At 50.2% G+C, this 19,623-nt stretch overlaps 1 protein-coding gene across 8 annotated transcripts in view; it reads left to right on the forward strand.

Moving 5' to 3' along the window:
- The window catches only part of NUP93 (nucleoporin 93), a 128,313-nt gene extending 124,956 nt beyond the window's left edge, over positions 1 to 3,357 (forward strand). For 7 of the 8 annotated variants that reach the window (XM_060000873.1, XM_060000874.1, XM_060000875.1 and 4 more), the window contains 2 exons: positions 353 to 481; positions 3,081 to 3,357. In XM_060000873.1, coding sequence (XP_059856856.1) covers positions 353 to 481; positions 3,081 to 3,191 — 240 coding nt within the window. In that variant the 3' untranslated portion in view covers positions 3,192 to 3,357. Of the gene's footprint in view, positions 1 to 352; positions 2,996 to 3,080 lie in introns of those variants that run through there. The other variant, XM_060000872.1, reaches the window with a different exon arrangement.
- The last annotated feature ends 16,266 nt before the right edge of the window (positions 3,358 to 19,623 follow it).

Below are 19,623 nucleotides of genomic sequence, written 5' to 3' on the forward strand. Positions count from 1 at the left end.
GCGTCCCTGCCTGCTGACATTCAAATGCAGGCTTTTGCTAATCACTCTTGCTGGCCAGACGTAGTGGGCATGCGTTTTGCTCACTGCCCCTGCCTAGGAGGACTGGCATAAACAAGGGATCAGAAGAGTGACCTACCTGACCTTCTGAGTAGCATTGCCTGAGCTTTGCTTTCACGCTTGACATTTCAATGCCATCAGCTCCTTTTTGGTGGCTGTGTGGCGCTCCACCTGGCAGCTGTGGAGATGTGATGTGACCAGGCCTTCCTGGAGCACTGCTCCCCCCTCCCCCAACCTGTGGTTGGCCCCAGGGCTTGGTTCTTTCTCCTTACTTCATGTGTGTCCCTCTGTGCAGGTCAGGCACAACCTCTCAGAAGTGCTGCTCGCCACCATGAACATCTTATTCACACAGTTTAAGAGGCTCAAGGGGACAAGTCCATCATCGGCATCCAGGCCCCAGCGAGTCATCGAGGACCGTGATTCTGTAAGATCCCAGCCAGATGGTTGGCCAGAGCCATCGCTGAGAACCACCTTTCTGGTTTGCTGTCCATTGCACCTCATGAGACCACTGCTCATGACCCTAAATTGCTCGTTTCTTTACTACCTGGCAGCTGGGTAAAGTTTGTGTCGGGGGCTCCCGGAAGAAATCGAACATTAATGGGGTTGCTACTCTTCTCAAGCTAAAAAACAAAGATGTGCTAAGTCAGCGAATATCACCTTTTAAAAAATCAAAATGCTAATTTATACTGATTCCACAAGAATTCCAGCCCTTTTTTTTAAAATATATTTTTATTTTAAATATTTTTAAATAGAAGGTCATTTTATGAGTCTCAGTTCAGCACTTTCATGAAAACCATACTTACTTTTGGTCAACAATTTGATGCAAACCTTGTTTCTGCTGTCATCTCACAGTGACTCCAGAGAGGTACCTAGGACAGTCGTTATCCCCATTTTACAGTTGAGGGATCTGAGGCCTGGGTCAGGAGGTGTCTTGCTTTTGTGGGCCCCTCAGGTGGTAGGTGAAGGAGCCACGTCTGGAAGCCGGGTCTGTCTGATACCAAGGCCAGTGCCCTTTCCATTGCCTGTGGGGCCTCCGGCATTGCTTGGGTCATGCAGAGTCCAGGTAGATAGAACCCTGGGATTCCAACAGTGTATGGTGTACAGTTGATTTGACAAAAGGGGAAAGAAATGTGTTTGACCCAATTAAACCATTAATTCCGTCGCGCAATGGATAGCGCATTGGACTTCCAATTAAACCATTAAAACAGGCAGTGTTTTAGAATTACCTTTTCCTTAACATTTCCACTTAATGTTTGGTGAGTCTCTCAGTATGGTGTACAACAGCCATACCTGATTTTGCAATCAAGAAACTAGAGCCTTGAAAATCTATCTCCCGCCTCCATGGATATCTGAGGGCTCTCTCTGCTATGACCCCTACAGGCATTGTCACTGTCAGAACCTCTGCCTCGTGAGTGACGGTGGGAATTTTCACCTTTAGCAGCATACATAGCAGTGCTCAGAAGTGGTCCTCTGACGTGGTAGGCCCATCCGTGTGTGCATCAGAGGCAGCTGCAGGTCTGCCATCTGCCCTTGGACAGGCAAGAGCCTACATAGGAGATGTGCCAGCAGTGGGCTCGCTGTGCTGGGGCCTTGGCAGCAGTGCTGTTGTGAATACAACTACTGAAGTGGTGGGCGTTTCTGATACTCTCTGTACTGCTTACAGGTCAGAGCAGGGCTTGCTCACAGAGAGCAGAGCTGGTGGCCTGGCAGGTCCATTTTCCACATCTGAAGGGAACTGATTTAAGACTAGCTGGAGTCACACGCTGTGTGTTTTAGTCTCTCTTTTTTAGGCACTTAGTTTTTACATATGATGGATAAAGCCATTCTCCTGTCTTCCTTTTACCCACCGCTCTCTTTTGTAATGAAAGGAAGGGATGGGTGGAGTCGAGGAAAGACTTATGTGTAAAAGCTGCCTGCCCAAGAATTGGCCTCATGGTTTAAGCTGCAGTGTTGCCAGGGAGTGGATGGGTCGCTTGGCCTGCATACCCCTAGAGCTTACGTAAAGTAGCTGCAAGTTAGGCAGGAGAACCCATGCACATTTTTGCACTTTTAAAGAAAATCTGATGGATACTCTCATCATAAAGTAAATTTCTTTTGGTTTGGACATTAATTAGGACCTTTACTTGCCAATTTACTTCACATATCAGGTAAAAGGCACTTACCTTTCAGTTTTCTTCTTGAATGGTCCTTAAGAAGCCTAGTAAGTGACCCTTGAATTTTTCTTAAAAATCTCATTACTGATCCAAAAGATGTGTGTAGACCCTCCTTTTCTATTCCAGATATGGTTTCCTTTCCTGCTGGTATAAGCATCCAACACACCTCAATGTGGGGCAACCTGAAGCTGTTCTCTTACGTTTCTTTATTCAGTAATTTATCAGTTGGAAATTGGAGTGAAGGTTCCTATTTTTGTTGTTGGAAACACCTGAGTTTAAATCTTTTTCCTTCCTGGAGCAATCCAGGAATCTCATAAATATTGTTGCCTGAGAAAAGAGGACCAAGCACTTCTGTCAGGAAGGAAGGAATGTAAGGAGTGAAAGGAAGGAAAGGGGAAGATGCAGGAGAGGAAAGAGCTGGAATGGGCCTCACTTATGCACGACTGTTGCCTCTGGTAGTGCAGGTGCTTCACGAGGGTCCTAGAAAGAAACTTAGGACCCCATGGTAACAGTTGGGCAGAAACCAGCCAGGAGAGAGAGAGAGGCTCAGAGAAGTAGAGCAGGCAATCTGAAGCACAGGGCCGTGTCAGCAGCTGGTCAGACGTGTCAGGTGAGGCAGCTTGCCCGGCACACCCATCCATCTTTTGTTAAGCAGAAGGGCTTTGGAACTGAGGCCCCAGCAGCCGAGCTTTGCTAACTCTGCACCATGCTGGAGGAACATGATGGTGGAGGGTGAGACTGTCATCCACCCACCGGGAATCTGCCCTGACCCCAAGGGGTAGAAAATGGAAGGCCGGGGTGGTGGTTCTCAGGACAGTGCCCTGACCCAGAAGTTAACTGGATTTCTTCTCTTCTTCCCCTTTCTCTCAGCAACTCCGCAGCCAAGCCCGAGCCCTGATTACCTTTGCTGGGATGATACCCTACCGGACATCTGGGGACACCAACGCAAGGCTGGTGCAGATGGAGGTCCTCATGAATTAAGTGCGATGCTCCAAGGGGCTCCTGGGGCTGCTCGCTGTCAGTACCTCAGGCCTGTGGGCCTGCCAGGGTGGGGGGAGTTTCTGGTTTTGTTTCTGTTGTGTTAGTTTTGTTTTGTTTTTTTGTATTATGTATATTTGTCAACACCAATAAATTTCTTTGATTTGTATTTCTTTTCACATTCTTTTATTTTCATTGTTTTGTTTTGTTTTTCCTTTGAAATTTTGTTCAAATTTTTATTTGTGTGGGAGTAAATGTCTTCACTAGTGCTTGGGCCAGAAAATTATAGGCTTATATAGGCATCTGTGATTTGGTTAAAGTTGACCTTAAATGATTAAAAATTCACCCAAAATGAGCAAGGAAATGAAGCCTTTGGGAGTTGCTTTTATTTAGATATAACATTCCCTGTAGCAGGGTCACAGTTTGCTTTTCACATTTTTATTTGAATGTGAAAGCCAGTCTCAGCCTTAGTAAGTTAAGATTTGTGTGTGAAATACCAAGCACTCCATGTCCTCTTCCCTCTTACCTCACCAAGGTGGGCCTTGGCGTCCGGGGGTCCAAGACCATCCTCCAAATTATTTGGTTTGCTGTTCTGTTGAAATCCCACTGGAGATGAAAACATAGGCCTAGGAAACGATAGCCTAGTAAATGAACCTTGCCGGGGTCTCAGCTGGAGCTCGAGGGAGGGCAAACCTGGGAGCCCTCTGTAGCTGCAGCACTGCGAGGCGACTGCTTGGCCTTGTGTGCTCTCCTCTTCAAGAGGACTCCTAAGCCCCTCTTTTCCCTTCTCTGGTGCTTGGTTCTTCTGCTTGGACGGCTTCCCCTCTCCTTCCCTTTCCCACTCATGAAGCCAGTTGGCCGGGCCGGCTCATGGGTCTCATTACATTGGGCATCAGCACCGTGGATGTGTGGTCCCTGAGCAGAGGTTGTCCCCCATCATTGGCCCTGTTTCTCCCGAAGCCTTGGACTAAACTAGAGAGGACGTGAGGACGAGTGTTTGTTCCTGAATGGACCAGCTGGGGCTACGAGAAATTGGGTATGGTCGGCTCTACCGGTTTTATGGACTGCTCCTGAGGCGGGCTCTCCCAGGAGGATGTTAAGATCCCCAGAGTCTCCAAAGGTACTTTTTTGCTTCTAGGGAGGAAACTCTCTCTTGTCACAGGGCATGGTTACCCTCACAATCCTCTGGTTATAAAAATACTAATTGTTGGCCTTCCCTTGTAGTAAAGAGCTAATAGATAGATAATGGGGCCATCTGCTGTTCATCAGTTGGGTCCCCTTATATCTATCAAGGATGTAGCCTAAGGGGCTGTCTCCCTCCTCTAGTCCCATCTATTCACCTTCGATTGGGCTTTACTAAGAAAGTCTCAGAACGCAAGCACGGCAGGGGACTTGATTTAGCAAGTTGTGCCCAATTTTTATGTGTTGATTATATTTTAAACAAAGCAAACAATTTGCTTTAACAGTGCCTTAAAAAGAGTATTCTGAGGACTTTTCATAAAGTTTGATTTAGGGTTCTTTTCTTTTTTGATACTAGATCTTGTAGATAGAAATATAACAGTGTCATAAAGGAGAGAAGGCGCAAGGTGTTTAAATATGTATTTGCTCCCTGGCTCACCTCTTGTTCATCATTCTCATTGTGAGAATTAATTGTGAATTTGCCTTTCCTTGCGTCATGCAGTTCTGCCAGCTCCAAATAGGAGAGCTGCACGTGAGCCCTGCAGAGGGGGATGAGGTCCTCTACCCTTGGACAGAAGGGAGAGGAAAGCTGCCCTGAAGGGGGAGCTGGGTGGAGTTGAGAGGAATGCAGTCCCTGGTTGGCATTTGAGAACTTGCGTAGCGAGAGACATTTATAGGAGAAATAAGGTAACTTGGTTCATACCAGAAGGGCTGGGCCAGGCTCATGGAGCAAACCCAGGGCTTGTCCTGTCGACGGATTCTGTGGTAAAGCAAGGCCTGCTGGGTGCAGAGATGCAGGAGACATGAGGCCGAGTTTAGAAGGCCACAGCATCTAACAGGTTCCCGTGTACTCATGGTTACAGCTTGTGGCCAGAAATCATGGTCCTGTGATAGATTATTAGGTTAAAAGTCATCCTTAGCTCACTCGGTCAGGGAGCTAAATCCTTTCCCTTGATACTGGTCCATGATTTCACCATTTACCCAGAGAAACTGAGAGAAAGTGGTCCTGGTAGTCTTTCATCTTCCCAGGATGAGATTCCAATCTTTCTAACAAAATCAAGGGTACTTGGAGGCTGACAGGGTCAGTGCCTGCCTCCGAGTGGCTCATAATAAACTCACTGAGACACTCAGAGGGATGTACTGACTTGATCTGAGTCCCTTTCAGAGGCCTAGGGATTTGATTGCGTGGACTCTGTTCCTTTGATTTTTTTTTTTTTTTTTAAAACAACCGTGGCCACCTAACTTCTAAGGGAAAACAAGTGGAACTAGTGAGCTCTCAGAGCGCGAATCCTTTGGTTTTATCACTCCTGAGCTGGACGCGTTCATCAAAGAGCAGGAGATGCCCACGCACACTGAAGCCAGAATGTAGGCCCTGCTCCTGCCCTCCAATAACTTAGTCTAATTAGGGACTTGTAATGGCAGTAGAGCAGCCACTATTGTTATTCTTTTGATGAATCATTTAAATTCTAGGGTTTAGGTTACTTGAAGAACAGTACTATAGACTTTCCCACAGAATCCCGCACTTGCTGATATAGAGGGGAAAAAAATTGAGGAGCATTTACTCTTTGGATTCTCACCCCTGCCCGCTCTGTTTGAGTGAACTGTTTTGGCCAAAGCTTTAATACTTAATTTAACTATAACGTGCAGATGTGCCAACGTCCTACTGCTTTACACTGATCCCCACAATCATTGTTTCTCCATTAGGCATCTGAACCTTTGTCTAGCTCATTAGGTAGTTCACATCACTGCCACATTTCCATTATGTCACTCAGAAAGTGACTCGGGCATGCCAAACGCTGAATAAAACCCCAAGCTGGGGCATTGTCCCAGGCCCACCAGAGTGCTGGCAGTCACCAGCCTGCCTGGACTCTCACTTAGCCTCAGTCAGTCATAGAGATTGACTGAGCCCTGTGTCCAGCAAATTGGGAGAAAACGTTATAAAATTCCTAATGGAGATGTGCACTTTATGGTATTGTTCAAGATGCTCATTTTATATCAGTAAAAAAAAGGCTTTTGTGCCTGCATTTCAGGAATATCAGGAGGAAGTCAGCAACTCATTAAGCGGAAATTGTGTAGCTCCCTGCAGGAAAATGAGGCTGTTTTGAGGTCCTGGATGGTCCCCTGTTCTTCATCCTTTGTAGGTTGAATTCAGAAGTCACCTATCTCCGGCCCATCTTTTGACAGCTTCATAGTATACTAGTATCCCTCACAGGACAGGGACAGGAGGGAAATAAATGTCTTGCCACTTGTTTCTAACTAAAAAGGGTTGGTGGAAAAAAGCTTAAAACCACTAACTAAAATGTTTCCAAAATTATTTTCAAGTGATCTGTGCTTCTCCTTGCCTTGTTATACATGTAACTGTTGTGACTGGCTATAGCTCAGGGAGGGCCTGCCTAAACAGGCCTGTGTGTTGATGTGTCAGCCTAAGTTCAGTTCAGCAGTTACAGTCCTGCATGTGCTGGGCTGTGCTAGGTAGCTGGGGATAGCCAGGTCATCAAGTCCCCATCCCAGAGTTGTTCAGATGTCTAAGTGGGCTCTTTCTTTCCTTTTTTTGCCAGGATCATCTAAGTGGAAATACTGTTGGTTATAAGTGGCTAACCCAGGAAGGGAGGAAAATTCTTTGTCCTAATCTCGATTTTTGAAATAGCTTCCGTGTGCCCTCTCCTAGGTATTTAGCCCACGATGGCTCGCTCAGCAAAGGTTTGAATGAGCAGATTCTTTGCTTCAGCCTCCTGTGCCAGCCCCCTCCCCACGTCCTCTGTACCAGCTCCACATGCCTGGATTCAGACTTAGGGGCCTTTAACAGGCATTCAGTCTGAAAGAAGGTAGAGGGGAGTGTCTCCTGGGGTTAGATAAAACAGGGCTGATCCTTCAAAGAAGGAAACTTGCAGAGCTGCACAGTCTGTAGGGAAACATTGAGAAGAAGGGGTGGACATTTGATTTACTGTTAACAATGATAAAGGCCAGACCTTTAAAAAAATAAATAAAAGGTTGAGGGGCTGGCAGAAGCCCAGCATTGCATATTGGCATACTCTATATGCCCTGTTGCCTTTGCCCTTGGGGTCCTTGAGAATCTGTTTCTTAGGATGGGGAGGGCAAAAGAGTTTGCCTCAGACAGTAGCTTCTGTTTGAACAGGAAAGAGGGGAGCCCGTGATCCCAGAGGTGACTTCTAACAGAGAAACAGACATACTGTAGCCTCTTGGCTGGCCGCAGCAGAGCTGACCTAGGCAGGCTCTCAGGTGGCATCCAGGGCTGGCACGGCCTGCAGCTAAGGCCCCTTCATCTGCCCCAGATTTAGCAAATAAAAGTACAGAACACCTGGTTAAATTTGAATTTCAGATAAACAGTGAATAAGTTCTTAGTATAAGTTTGTCCCAGTTTTTTCTGACTGCCTTATTCAGGCTGGCCTCTGCTGGCATCTGCTGCGTAGAGGCTTCCAGGCTTGGTGCAGGCTGCCAGTAGCTCTCCAGCTACATTGGATTACCCTGATTTGTTGCACTGTTTGTGCCTGTGTGGGCAGCGGAAATGACAGTGAGATATGAAGTCACTGGAGAGAGGGCAGTAAGGGGAATTCAGTTCTGAAGAGCCAGGCAGGCTGACTGAGTTGCATGAGTGTGGGCCCCCGTTGACCTCAGCTGCTAGCTTCTACTGGGTATTTTTCCGTCAGGAATTTCAAATGTGTATCTTATAAAAAGAGCAAGGAAGCAAAGTACAGCCTTTTCTCGCTTGATCAGTAACTTTGATTAGAGATGTGGAGGGGGAGAATTCTTTGCTTTGTTTGGTTGACTGATTATTTTCCTTTCATCTTTGCTTTGCTGACGTTGTCGCTCTGTGTGCTATTTGTGGGGAGAAGGGGCAGGGTGGGAGAGAGTCGGTATATGTTTTCTCACGTTCCTTCCTATACAGTAACTTCTGCATTTACTCTGTTTAGGATGGTTCCTTCACCACCACCCCTGTCCGTAGCCAGTAAATCTCCGGAATATTCTCCCTAAGTGTCATGTGCCCCCTTTGTTCAGTCCTTCAGTGGAGCAGAAACTTCTCTCAGGCCTCCTTTCCTGGGAATGTCCTTAACTGAGGCACAGCCTGGGGCTCCTTGGAAGGCAGCAGAAGTGCCTCTTCCCAGCCTCTGGGGGTGACTGGGCCTGGCCCCTTCTCCACTCCCTGCAAGGAAGGCTAAGGCCTGCCGAGCCCCTGGGTCCTCGAAGTCCCCACAGGTTTCTGTAAGTACAGGACTCCCATCCCAGCTCCGAAGTCTTGCTCTCCCCTCACCAGCCTCAGAGTTCAGTCCCCTGGCTAGGGATCTGAGGGAGGTCGGTCTGGCTGGAGGTGTGGTGGGACAATAGATCCAGAGTATTTTGATGGTGACCCAGCATGTGGCATACATTCTGGGGCTAGGAGCTGTTGGAGCTCTGTGACCATTGACACTGGGCTCTCAGTGGAAAGCATTTTAAATGGGGGTCAATAGCCAGTTATTGGCCTTGGGAAGGGGATGCAAGATTGTTTCAATGGTGGGAGAGACTTGGGCCTGGTCACAGGACAGTTGTCCCCTGCTCTCTTGGGCAGTATCTGCCTGTGTTTCTGACCGGGAAGGGTTTTCAGGGTCTGGGGTTTGGGCTTCTGCCTGGGGATGTGCAAATGGCTGAGGAGGTAGGGGGTCTTCATTTCTCTCCACCTGGGAGACCTGGCCCTAACGAAGAGACAGGCTCTAGCTGCCTGGTGGCAGGATACTCTTTCCTTGAAGGAGCCACATGGAAGAGCTTCAGCCCATTCCCTTTGCCTGGGGGCCCTCAGCTTGTTTTGGCCCCTGCGACCTATGTGAGGCCACTTCCTGATGAATCACCTGGAAATCTGGGCCTCAGACAAGTGCCCATGTAGGGCCCACCCCATGTAGGGCTTAGTGGTCTCTTCCACGCTCTGCAGCACCTCCTGGAGCAGGGGCTGGCAAGAGCCGGTGGCTGGAGAGGGGAATCTGTCAAGGGGCTGGGGGCAGGTGGAGAGCTGGCTGCTGCAGTAAAGCGTAGCCCCGTTTACCCAGATCTCAGAGCTAGAAGCTTTTCAGCGGAGTCCTAGTTAAAACCTTTAAAATGCCACCCACGAGGAAAGAGGACAAGGTTAGGGCCACTGGTCACCCCAAATGAGGGGTGCTTTAGCCATTCCCTTGGAACAGCCAGATTTCCATAGAAGCCCCGGGAAGCACACAGCCACAGAGAAGTATGAGGACTGATGGTGGGCAGTGAGGCCCCAGAGCCCAGGAGAGCTGCATGCCGGCGGTGCTGTTGCTGGGGTAAGACATTTTCCTCAGGGAGGTCGGCTGGAGAGCCCCTCTGCCCAGTTGCTGCAAATGCCTCCCCCCAAACAGTGCCGGCCCAGAGGCATCACCTTCACCACCCGGCTGACCCTCTTGCACTCAGAGTGGGTCCCTGGGTGAGCTTTCATACTGGTCAGCCACACACATCAGCTGGCTTGTATTTTTAGGAAAATTAAACCAAACCCAAAAGGGCATTTTGATTCCCTAAATATGAATGTTTGGGATGTGGCCCTCTGGTGGCTGGCAGCGATTATTAGCTTTAGAAAGCACAAAAGGCCTAAGAAAGATTTCGAGACTTCTTTTTTTTTTTTTTTTGCGGTATGTGGGCCTCTCCTGTTGCGGAGCACAGGCTCCGGACGTGCAGGCTCAGCGGCCATGGCTCACGGGCCCAGCCAGTCCGCGGCATGTGGGATCTTCCCGGACCGCGGCACGAACCCGTGTCCCCTGCATCGGCAGGCGGACTCTCAACCACTGCACCATCAGGGAAGCCCCATTCGAGACTTCTTTGAAAACTAAATTCTGAAAGGAAAGAGCTCAGCAACAGTGGGGGTCGGGGGGAGGAAAAGGAAATGAATATTGAGGGGCCAGCCCAAGACTGAAGGCTCTCCAAGCACAGAGCCCTGAATGGAACAAGCCCACCAGGCCTCAGGGCCTGGCATTTTCAAGAGACGCCACAAGCCTTGGAGCTGGCCTGAAAGTTGGGCTAAAATCACTATTTCACCATCTGGTAATCATGTGACTGAGGGCAAGTCGTTTGACTGCTTAGAACTAGATTGCTCAGATGTAAAGCAGGGATACCAATCATATTCCATCAGGCTAATGGGAATATGAGGTTAATTTATAGAAATCACCTACCTATTGCCTGACATACTGTGGGCCCTCAATAAAGGTTAATTTTGGCCACCCTACTCCCAGCGTTGTTTAGATGGGTCTCTAGGGCTATAGGTATGTCCTCTACCATTTGGCTTCTGCACTTCACAACAGGTTTTTCACATGGGTGCAGGGTGGACTCAATTACCCCCACCCCAGGGATGGCAATCTTTTTGTTTTTTGCAAGAGACAAATTTAGGTTAAAATTAGTAAGCCAAAAATTTGCTACAAGGGGACCAACGTTGGCATGTCAAGTTCAAGTTGTGATTCCTGTTGATTCAGTGACCGCTGATTGAAGAACGCAGTTCAACAAATGTTTGAGCATCTATCCTGTGCCAGGCATTGTTCTAGGACACAGTGGTGAAATGAATTGACATCCCTGCCTTCAAGAAGCTTACCTTTTACTGAGGTGAGACCAACAGCAAAAGGCTTCTTCCTAGGTGAGACCGAGTTGCATTTCCTGCTTTTGTAAGCTCATGGTGTGGTGTGGTAGGCGGGGAGAAGAGATAAGCAGGTGTGTGCGTGCGCACAGACACTATAATAAAATAGGAAGCCTTAGGAAATGTCACAAGGAAGGGCTAGATAAAGAAGATCAGATTTCCTGTGGCTGGGGGATGCAGGAGCCATCTGCACTTGACCAGGATCCAGACCGCAGAGGGGTGGGTGGGGTGGGGGGCCAGCGTGGTTTGGGTGTGGCCACCCAACCATCCCAGAATGATACAGTGAGCTCCACTCCAGCTCCCCACTAGACCCCAGCAGTCTCATGCAGCTGTTAATCTCTCCTATGACCTTGAAGCTGGGGAAACAGCAGGACTCAGGTGAGTTGAGGGGCCTTGGAACCAGGTGGAGAACTGCCGGAGGTCACAGGCCTCATGTGCAGCCCTTCCTGGCTGAGCAGAAACCTGATTGTGGGGCATCCACCTTGTCCAAGAGGTGAGTATGTGGGGTTTGCACCTGGGGTGTGTGGTCCATCAGGCAGAGTGATGAGGGGTGGTCTCATTTGGGGACACACACTTGTCTTACAAATCAATAACTGTAAAGCTGTCTGTTGGCCTTAGGCAGTGAATTCAAGCAAAGGGCTGATAACCTGCTTATATATTCATGAGTCTACCCAGGATAAAAAAGCTCTTTAAAATCCTTTTACAACATGAAAGATTATTTTTAAGAACCCTAAATCAGCATTACCTTTATCAAGAAAAGCCAGATTTTGTGCTGTGCACAGCCTTAATCAACACATCTTTCTCAAGCTTATAGCCCCAGCTCTGCCATTCTCAACCCTGGAGAGCGATTAGGATCACCTGGGGAGCTCTTAAAACTACTGGCTTCCAAGCCCCTGCCCCCTGAGTTTCTGACTTAATTGGTCTGGGGAGGGGCCTAGGCGCTGACTGGTTTTTTAAAGTTCCCCAGGTGATTTTCATGTCCTGGGTCAAGAACAGGGTCAAGACCATTGTTCTGAAGAAGAAGGGAGTGAAGTAGGCCCCTCTAAATGTGGACTCCCCCCACCTTCCTCAACGGGGACTTTCAATAAATCATAGATTGTCAGAGATACACTAAATAGGAAGATGAAAATTCTAACTAGTTAGGGCCCATTGGGTCAACTTGCCCATTGTGTACCCACCAAGGTCAAAGCTAGTTGTCTAGGATGGTTTTTGATGTTGATGGTTAATCAGTAAAGATGACACCAGTTGAAATGCATTACTGAGGGGGCGGGGGGGGGGTGGTGGTGGCAGGGACCGCAGTGTCCATTTCCCAGGAAATCACAAGTGAATGACCATCTGACAACTCTGGCCGAATCCCTGGGCCCTCATCAGAGGTGTTCTTTCCTAGTGTCCACCTGCCCCCAGCCTTCCCGCATCCACCTTTGGCAGGTACAGGCCTTGCCGGGCTTGTCCTGAGCCTCTCCAGCACTCAGTGCTGCTGCTAACGAAGCTTGCTGGGAGTGAGGACTCGATTCCCGCTCCACGTGAAGCCCCTCGGACTTCCTGCTGTAGGGCTCCATACCCTGGGGACTCGCACCCAGCCAGAGGGACCGCGTCTGGAGGGCAGACTCCCTTTGGATCCAGCCCCTTCCCCACTTTAGCACAAATGCATTCCGGATGGCAAGTGTCATCTTGCAGCCGAACCCTTGGTGACCACCGGCAGAAGATCGTTTGGGATATATATTAAGGAGGTCAGTAGCTTATTTCAAGTGTCTGGTAAAGGGGCAACAAGATGATGGGGGAGACCCTCTCTCTGGGCTTCTGGGATCCTCTGGACATTTGCCCTGTCGAAGCCCAAGTTGTGATGAATGCAAATGACCAAACCCAACTCCCTTTGGGTTTCCACCTTCTGATCCCAAGCAACCCTTCCCCGCGACTCCTCCTAATGCCCTAACTTTTTTGTTTGTTTGTTAATAAATTTTAGTGCCTGCCCTTACTAAAAAGCATTGCCTTAAATAGTCAAGAATGAGTTGGTTTCTTCCCCCACCCCCACCTTTCTTTTCTGGTAGCTAAAGAGCTGGGGGAAGGGTGGGGGGCGGAATACACACACACACACACACACACACACACATATTTGCAGAGCAATATTAATGTCCTCTGAAATGCTTCTTTCACAAGTTCCCTCTCTCGATCATCAAAACACTCATTGAGAAGAATTATCCATTTGGCAGATGATGAAACTAAGGCACACAGGCCTGAGGTCATGAGGTAGGTGGTGCAGAGCCAGGTCCAGGCCTCCTTTGACTCTTATCCTTCCCACTCCCTCCATGTGTCTAGGGCTGGACCCAATTTGGGCGATGGGGTGGGGGAAGCTGAGCTTTTAAAGCAGTTCCTTGATTCTAGGTCCCCTGGCCCCAGCTCCAGTATCAGGTCAGAGGCTCCTGAGCTCCAAAAGCTGCCATTAAGGAGTATTCTGATTAGGAATGCACTGTGGAGTTCAAAATCGAGCAGAATGACCATGTTTTTCCTCTATTTTTTTCAAGAAAGACAAAAAGGTTTACAGGAAAGTTAGAAAAACTGAAGGTGTATTTAAAAGTGAAAAGCTGGGGCTAGGAGAAACAATGGGTTTGGCTCCTTGGTCTCTTGGAGAGCACATAGGCTGAGTCATCAGGGGGAAGAGCACATGGTCATGCCTGTGACTATAGGACCGAATTTCTGTTAGAATCACTGCTTCAGTTTGTGTTGATGCAGCAGGAATGAGCTCAAGCCACCCTTGTTTTGGGATCTTTTCCAAGTTTGGGTGGAGGGGTCAAGGGTTGATGGAGATTTATTTTCTTTATGAGAAGAGGAAGAGGGGGAAAAAAAGTGAAATCTCTTTTTACCAGATAGTGACTACTGATTATAATTCTACTTTTTGCCTTGGCTGCCAGGAAGCTCCAAGCTAACACATGGCACTCTCCTGCCTTAAATGTTTGTTTATCTCTTTTTGCCGTTATTCTAACTGTGCTACTTCATACATCCCACTCCATCATTACCCCAGCCAGAGGAAGTCATCCCTTCTCTGAACCCATGTAGCATTTTATCAGGGATTTCTGCCTTTGGGCCTTGGGTTGTGGCTGTTGTGGTCGTTACCTCCTCTGAGGAACTATATGCTACTTGAGGACACTGTGCCCTGTCCTTCTGTGTATCCTCCAAAACAGCCAGGCTGTGTCTAATACATTATTAATACCTACAATTACTGTGGAATGAATGTTGGCTAAAAAGACTTTTTTAAAAAAGCAAGTCTAACCGTGAAGAAAAAGGAACCAGGAGTTGTTCCTTTAACAATGAAAATATCTTAATCATCAAACATGTTTCCCTTTTGCTTTAGCTGCCAGTAGCTTCAAGGTACTTCAGTGTTCAACTGCTGTAACACTGTCCGGATAGAAGGACCAGGATTGCAATAGACACACTTATGTGGTTTGCAAGGCTCAAGAGAAATCTCAGTTTTCTTGGTCCTGATTGCTTGCAGAGGTTGCAGTCAGCCTCTGGCTTCCCAGACCTCTCCAGTGCCAGACACCTCCATTGTTGCCCTTCCCCCTACACTGTATACAGGGTTTTGTGTCTACTCCCCACTTCCTCACTACCATCAAGTCTGTGCGCCCCCCCTGTGGGCAGGGACCCAGCCTCCATCATTTGCAGCCCTGGGCCTCTGCATGGTGCTGGCCCAGGGCAGCCATCGGTCGGGGAGGATGTTTGCCCAGGCTTGTCATCACTGCCTCAAACCCTCGGAGCCACATCCAGAGGAGGAAGCTCGCCGAGTTCTGGTATCGTTGCTGCAGCTGGTGTTGTGAATCAGGCCGACGAGCAGCGCATCCTCTTACCCGGCTATTTCACGACACCAGGGTTGCATCATACCCATCCTCTCCAGGCGAGCCTCGTGGGACCGGGGCGGATGTGGACGTGGGGATGGGGCGGGGGTTGGTGTGGGGGTGGGCAGTCTGCGTGTGAAAGATTGTTCTCTTTAGCCCACTGGGTCTCAGCCTGACTGCCCAGTTCCACCTGGGGAGATTTCTAAGAATACTGATGCCGGCCCCTCACCCCCTTTCCGGCCCCAGGCCCATAGCATCTCCAGTGGGGGAGTCAGCATTTGTCAGAGGCCCCAGTGAGATGGTTGAGTGTTGTGTGCAGTCAGGGATGAGCCCGAGGGCTCAGAGCTGTGCAGTTGTCTGTTCTGCCTGACTGTCACCAGAGCCCCTCCTGGCCCTCCCTGGCCCTGTTCTTTTTTCCTGGCACTGCTCACCACCCCACTATGCTCCCCACCAGCTTTCCAGAAACAGATGAGATCTGATCCCCCAGGACAAAGGCCAGTCTCTTACCCTGGCATTCAAGGCCCTCCTTGCCAGGTGTCCCTACTCAAAAATGACACCACATTTCCCCCACAGAGTCCTCCCTGTTTCCCTCTTCTCTCCAACTCCTGTCCTACATGAATCCGTGTGCTGGTTCTATCGGCTCTGCCTTCAGAATATATCTCAACTCCCAACACTTCTCACCACCCTGCCATCCACATCTACTCCCCGGCCCGGCCACCACCTTCATGCACCCACAGTGGCCCCACTAGTCGTGCTTTGCCCTTGCCTCCCTCCATCCAATCTCCACACAATGACCAAAGTGAACTTTGAAAAATATAAATCTGACCATCATATAATAGAACGTGCAACTTCTAACCCTGGCTTATAAGGCCTGGTGTCCCCCCTTCCATGTCTCAAACCCATCTCCTCAGTCCCTCGGCTCCTGCCATCCTGGCCTCCTTGCCATCTTGAATCCCCAGCCACACTCCTACCCCAGAGCCTTTGCACATGCTCTCTCCTCTTTCTGGAACCCCTGTGCTCACACCTGCTCACTTATGGGTGTCTCCTCCTTATTGTTGGATCTCAGCTCAAAATTCTCATTCTCAGAGAGGCCTAAATGCCCCTCCTTTAAAAAAAAAAAAAAAAAAAGCGTTGTTTTCTTCATAGCACTTATCACTGAATGTACCATGATGATTGCTTGTTTACTGCTTGTCTGTCTCTTCCACTAGAATGTGAGCTCCAGGAGGGCAGGGCCTTTGTCTTGTTCCCCGTGGTGCCTTCTTTACCTAGCACAGGGTATGGTATGCAGTAGGCACTCAATAAATGCGAGTGACTGAAGAAACAATCAGACCACTTTCAGCCTCATCTCCCACCATTTCTTCCCTCCCCCGCCCACCATGGCACTGTGAGCTCCAGTCCCACCACCTGGTCCCTCCCACTGACCGCGCCTTCCCAAGCCCCCATGACCCAGAACCCCCTCCATCCTTGCCTACGTCTCCCCTCGAGGCTCCCCCTCCTCCAGGGCAGCCTCCCTCCTCTGCTAGCCAGTTGCTGCGATCTCCTTGCTGGTTAGTCTGCCAGGCTAGGCTGTGAGTTCCAGTCCTGGTGCATAAAGGCTTAGGTGCCTCAGTGGCTGTGAAGACAGCAGGCCCTTCTGTCCTCACCATTTCAGCCCCCTGTGCCTGGGGTTTTCCCTTCCAGGGAGTTTCCTGAGTCTTTCTGTTCCTTTAATACCCCATTCTTCCTCCTCCGAGATCCGGGAGAGTCCAGGGGCCCTAAGTCACCCAGCCAGGGGCCCTTGAGTGAGTGAGAGCCAGCCTGATGTAGGTGTCATTTCCATTTGGCTTTTAAGTGGTGGCAGAGGGGGCTGAGGGAACGACTTGCTCAGAGCCCTGGAGAAACTGACAACTGAGACGGGAGCCTGACAGCCCCTGAGGCCAAATCCCAGGGTTTCACTCAGGGTTCCTCCAACTTCCACTCCTGGTCTCAGACCTGACAGCCTCTGGGCAACCTGGCAGCTGAAGCCCTGGAAGGCAGGAGTCGTGTGTGACCCACATGGTGCTCCCATCAAGAAGAGTGCCTCTGTGAGCATTTCTCAAAGGGATGGACTTCCATCCAAGGGCAGGAAGCCCCTTTCTTTGGCGTCTGTGCTTTGGGACAAGGAGTTCCAACAGTCCCTTCAACTGTCCTATTGATAAGCCTTTTGAGGGGTCCTGCTTAAATCCCCCCACCCAGAGACATACAGGTATGGGGGGCACAGGAAAGGCTTCTCGAAAAAGCAAATGCTCCCCTCCAGGGCTGGAAGGGACCTTGGAGCTGACCCAGGCCTGGGAATTGTAGAGGGGGAGGAAGTGGCTTGCTCAAGGTCATCCAGCAAAGCTGTGGGCCCTCATTCTGCCGGGGCCCCAGTGCTGCTGGAAACCAGCCTTGGTCCCTCTGACCACTTCCTCGCCTGAGATCTTAATCACGAATTTTCCACAGCTGCTCCGGGTACAGGGTATGTAGGGACAGCATAAGGGGGTGTTGGGCAGCTGTGATTTTCACCAGTCAAGTGGCAGTTAAAGATGGAGAGGGCGATAAGGTCTGTAAGCTCTACCCTGAGGCCCCGTGGGAGGGAAGGAGTAATTGGCAGATGGGGCAGGGCGCTGCAGAGAAGGCGGAAAACTGACCACAGCTGTGGTCCTGGCCCTGGAGTCCTCACCTTGGAGCCTTCCCCCGTGCTGGCAGCTGGCTTGGGACTGGGGACACCCTCCTACAGAAGCCTCTCTGAGGAGGGGCCACACGTCCTGGAGAGGGAGTAGGCGAGTCTGGGGGTCTGGGGAGCCCCGAGAAGAGTCTTTTAAAGAATTGAACACATAGTAAATATATCAACTTTGCAAAACAGTGCACAGTGATCATAATCTTTGGGGTTTATCATCGAGGACCAGCCGTCCTCAGCTCACCTCTGTGCCTGGTTGAGCTGGGAGGACCCCGAGGACCTACCCTTTGTCCCCATCCCCACCCCCGGGGTAGTTCTGTCAGCCAAGGGTTTCTGTGGCAGCCTCTCTTTGGTTCTGGCTTCCCTTCGTTACTCATTCAACAAGCGTTTAATGAGGACCTGCTCTGTGCTGTTCTAACTGCTTGGGAATGTCAGTGAACAAGATGGGCCCAGATCCCTGCCCCCGTGGACTGGTCTTCTAGCAAGTTGGATGAACTTTATGCCCCCCTTTCCAGGAAAATGCACTTAGGTATGAAAACTTGTCTACAAATTTGTGGGGCTCCTGGACCCCAATTGAAGCACTTCATCTTAGAGGGGTGATTCCCTAACGCAGGTTGCTACCCTAACACAGTCTGAGCATTTCCTCCTGTCCTGGGCCTCTCTGAACCAGGAGTGAGGGGGCAGCAGAAGCCAGCCGGGCCCCCCGCAAGTTCTCAGTCCACTGGTGCTGACTTGCTGATGGACGTCATGGAGCCCCGGGGGGCTCTGAGCATCTCAGAGCTGGTCTCTGGGGACGTAGGTGAGCTTTGAGAGCCCAGCTCAGGTCTGAGAGGCAGGGCAGGGAGATAGAGAAAGTGTGTCCCTCAGGAGGAGGGCCAGAGCCTGGGCATAAGCCAAGCTTAGAGGCCTGTGGCTGGTGGTGGCCTTGAGGCCTCCAACCATCCCCTGCCTTCAGAAGAGCAGCTTGTCCTCCCAGACTCCGGTCAGGGGTCTGTCCTGTCCCTGGTTGTCCCCACCCTGACCCTCCTCCATGTGCATCTCTCCCCTCGCTGCCCTCTTCACACAGCGGGGCTGGTCTCTTTCCAGGTCCGTTTCCCCCACTAACTCAGCAGCCTGTGCCCGCCGTCTGTGTTCCTGCCTCCTGTCTCCACCCATGACATGGTCGATGGTCAATAAGGTTTGTTAGTTGAACGGCTGAAAGATGCAAAACGCAGCAGGGATAACAAAGAGATGAGTGGTTTTCCTGTGAGCTTTAGGCCACCCACCCCCAGGAAGCAGACTCTGAGACAAAGGTGAGCCTGCAGGGCACTCACCAGTAGAGCTCTTGGGGTCAGTACCTCTGGCGAGAAGAGAAGGAAGCAGGACGGGACAGAGGGAGGAGTGGGCTGCTGTGTAGACAAAGCCTCAGCTGACCCTGGGGACTTCTGGAGGTGGGGTGGCTCCTCAGATCTGGGGGCAGGGCATCAGGCCTTTGCATCCCGCACCTATCATTGGATGAGAGCTCCATGGGGACCTCAGCCGTAGGCAAGGCCATTGCCATAGGAGCTGACACTGAGACCCCTCGCAGCAGCTGGGGGTTGTGCTTCTTTTCTGGTGGCACATCAGGTGGCCACCACACTACCTCTCTCATAGTAAGAGAGACTAACCTTTTATATATGTGTGTGTGTGTGTGTGTGTATCTTTTTAAATGTCATACCGTTCATCTATTCGAACATACTAAATAAACAAAATATAAAACTAAATACCATATACTGAAACAAGAGGTTTTTGAACCTGCGTGGATTGGGTCCTCAGGCCATCAGGCTGTCTCTGGGGACCCTCGTAGGGTCCCTAAGGATCCTCTTGGTGAACACTCCTTCCTAGGGTCCGGCTGCTGATGTCCACTGCCCCCAAACTCAGAAGAGCCTCTCTAGGACCCAGGGGCTGGGCATGCCCCCCTTCTCTGCTGACCCAGCCCCGGCTCCCAGTCCGAGGCCATGTTGCTATCTCCAAGATCAGATGGTGGGTAGGACAGCATCAGGCACGTGCTCTGCCTCCCACCCTGTCCAGGGACCTTGCTCACCAGCTGTGGGCGGTTTGGGCCAACCTCTCCGCCTCCTCCCTGCTGTGGCCCCAGCCTATAAAGCCACC

The sequence above is a fragment of the Delphinus delphis genome, chromosome 20, assembly GCF_949987515.2.
Source record: "Delphinus delphis chromosome 20, mDelDel1.2, whole genome shotgun sequence".
In the NCBI taxonomy this organism is placed as follows: Eukaryota; Metazoa; Chordata; class Mammalia; order Artiodactyla; family Delphinidae; genus Delphinus; species Delphinus delphis.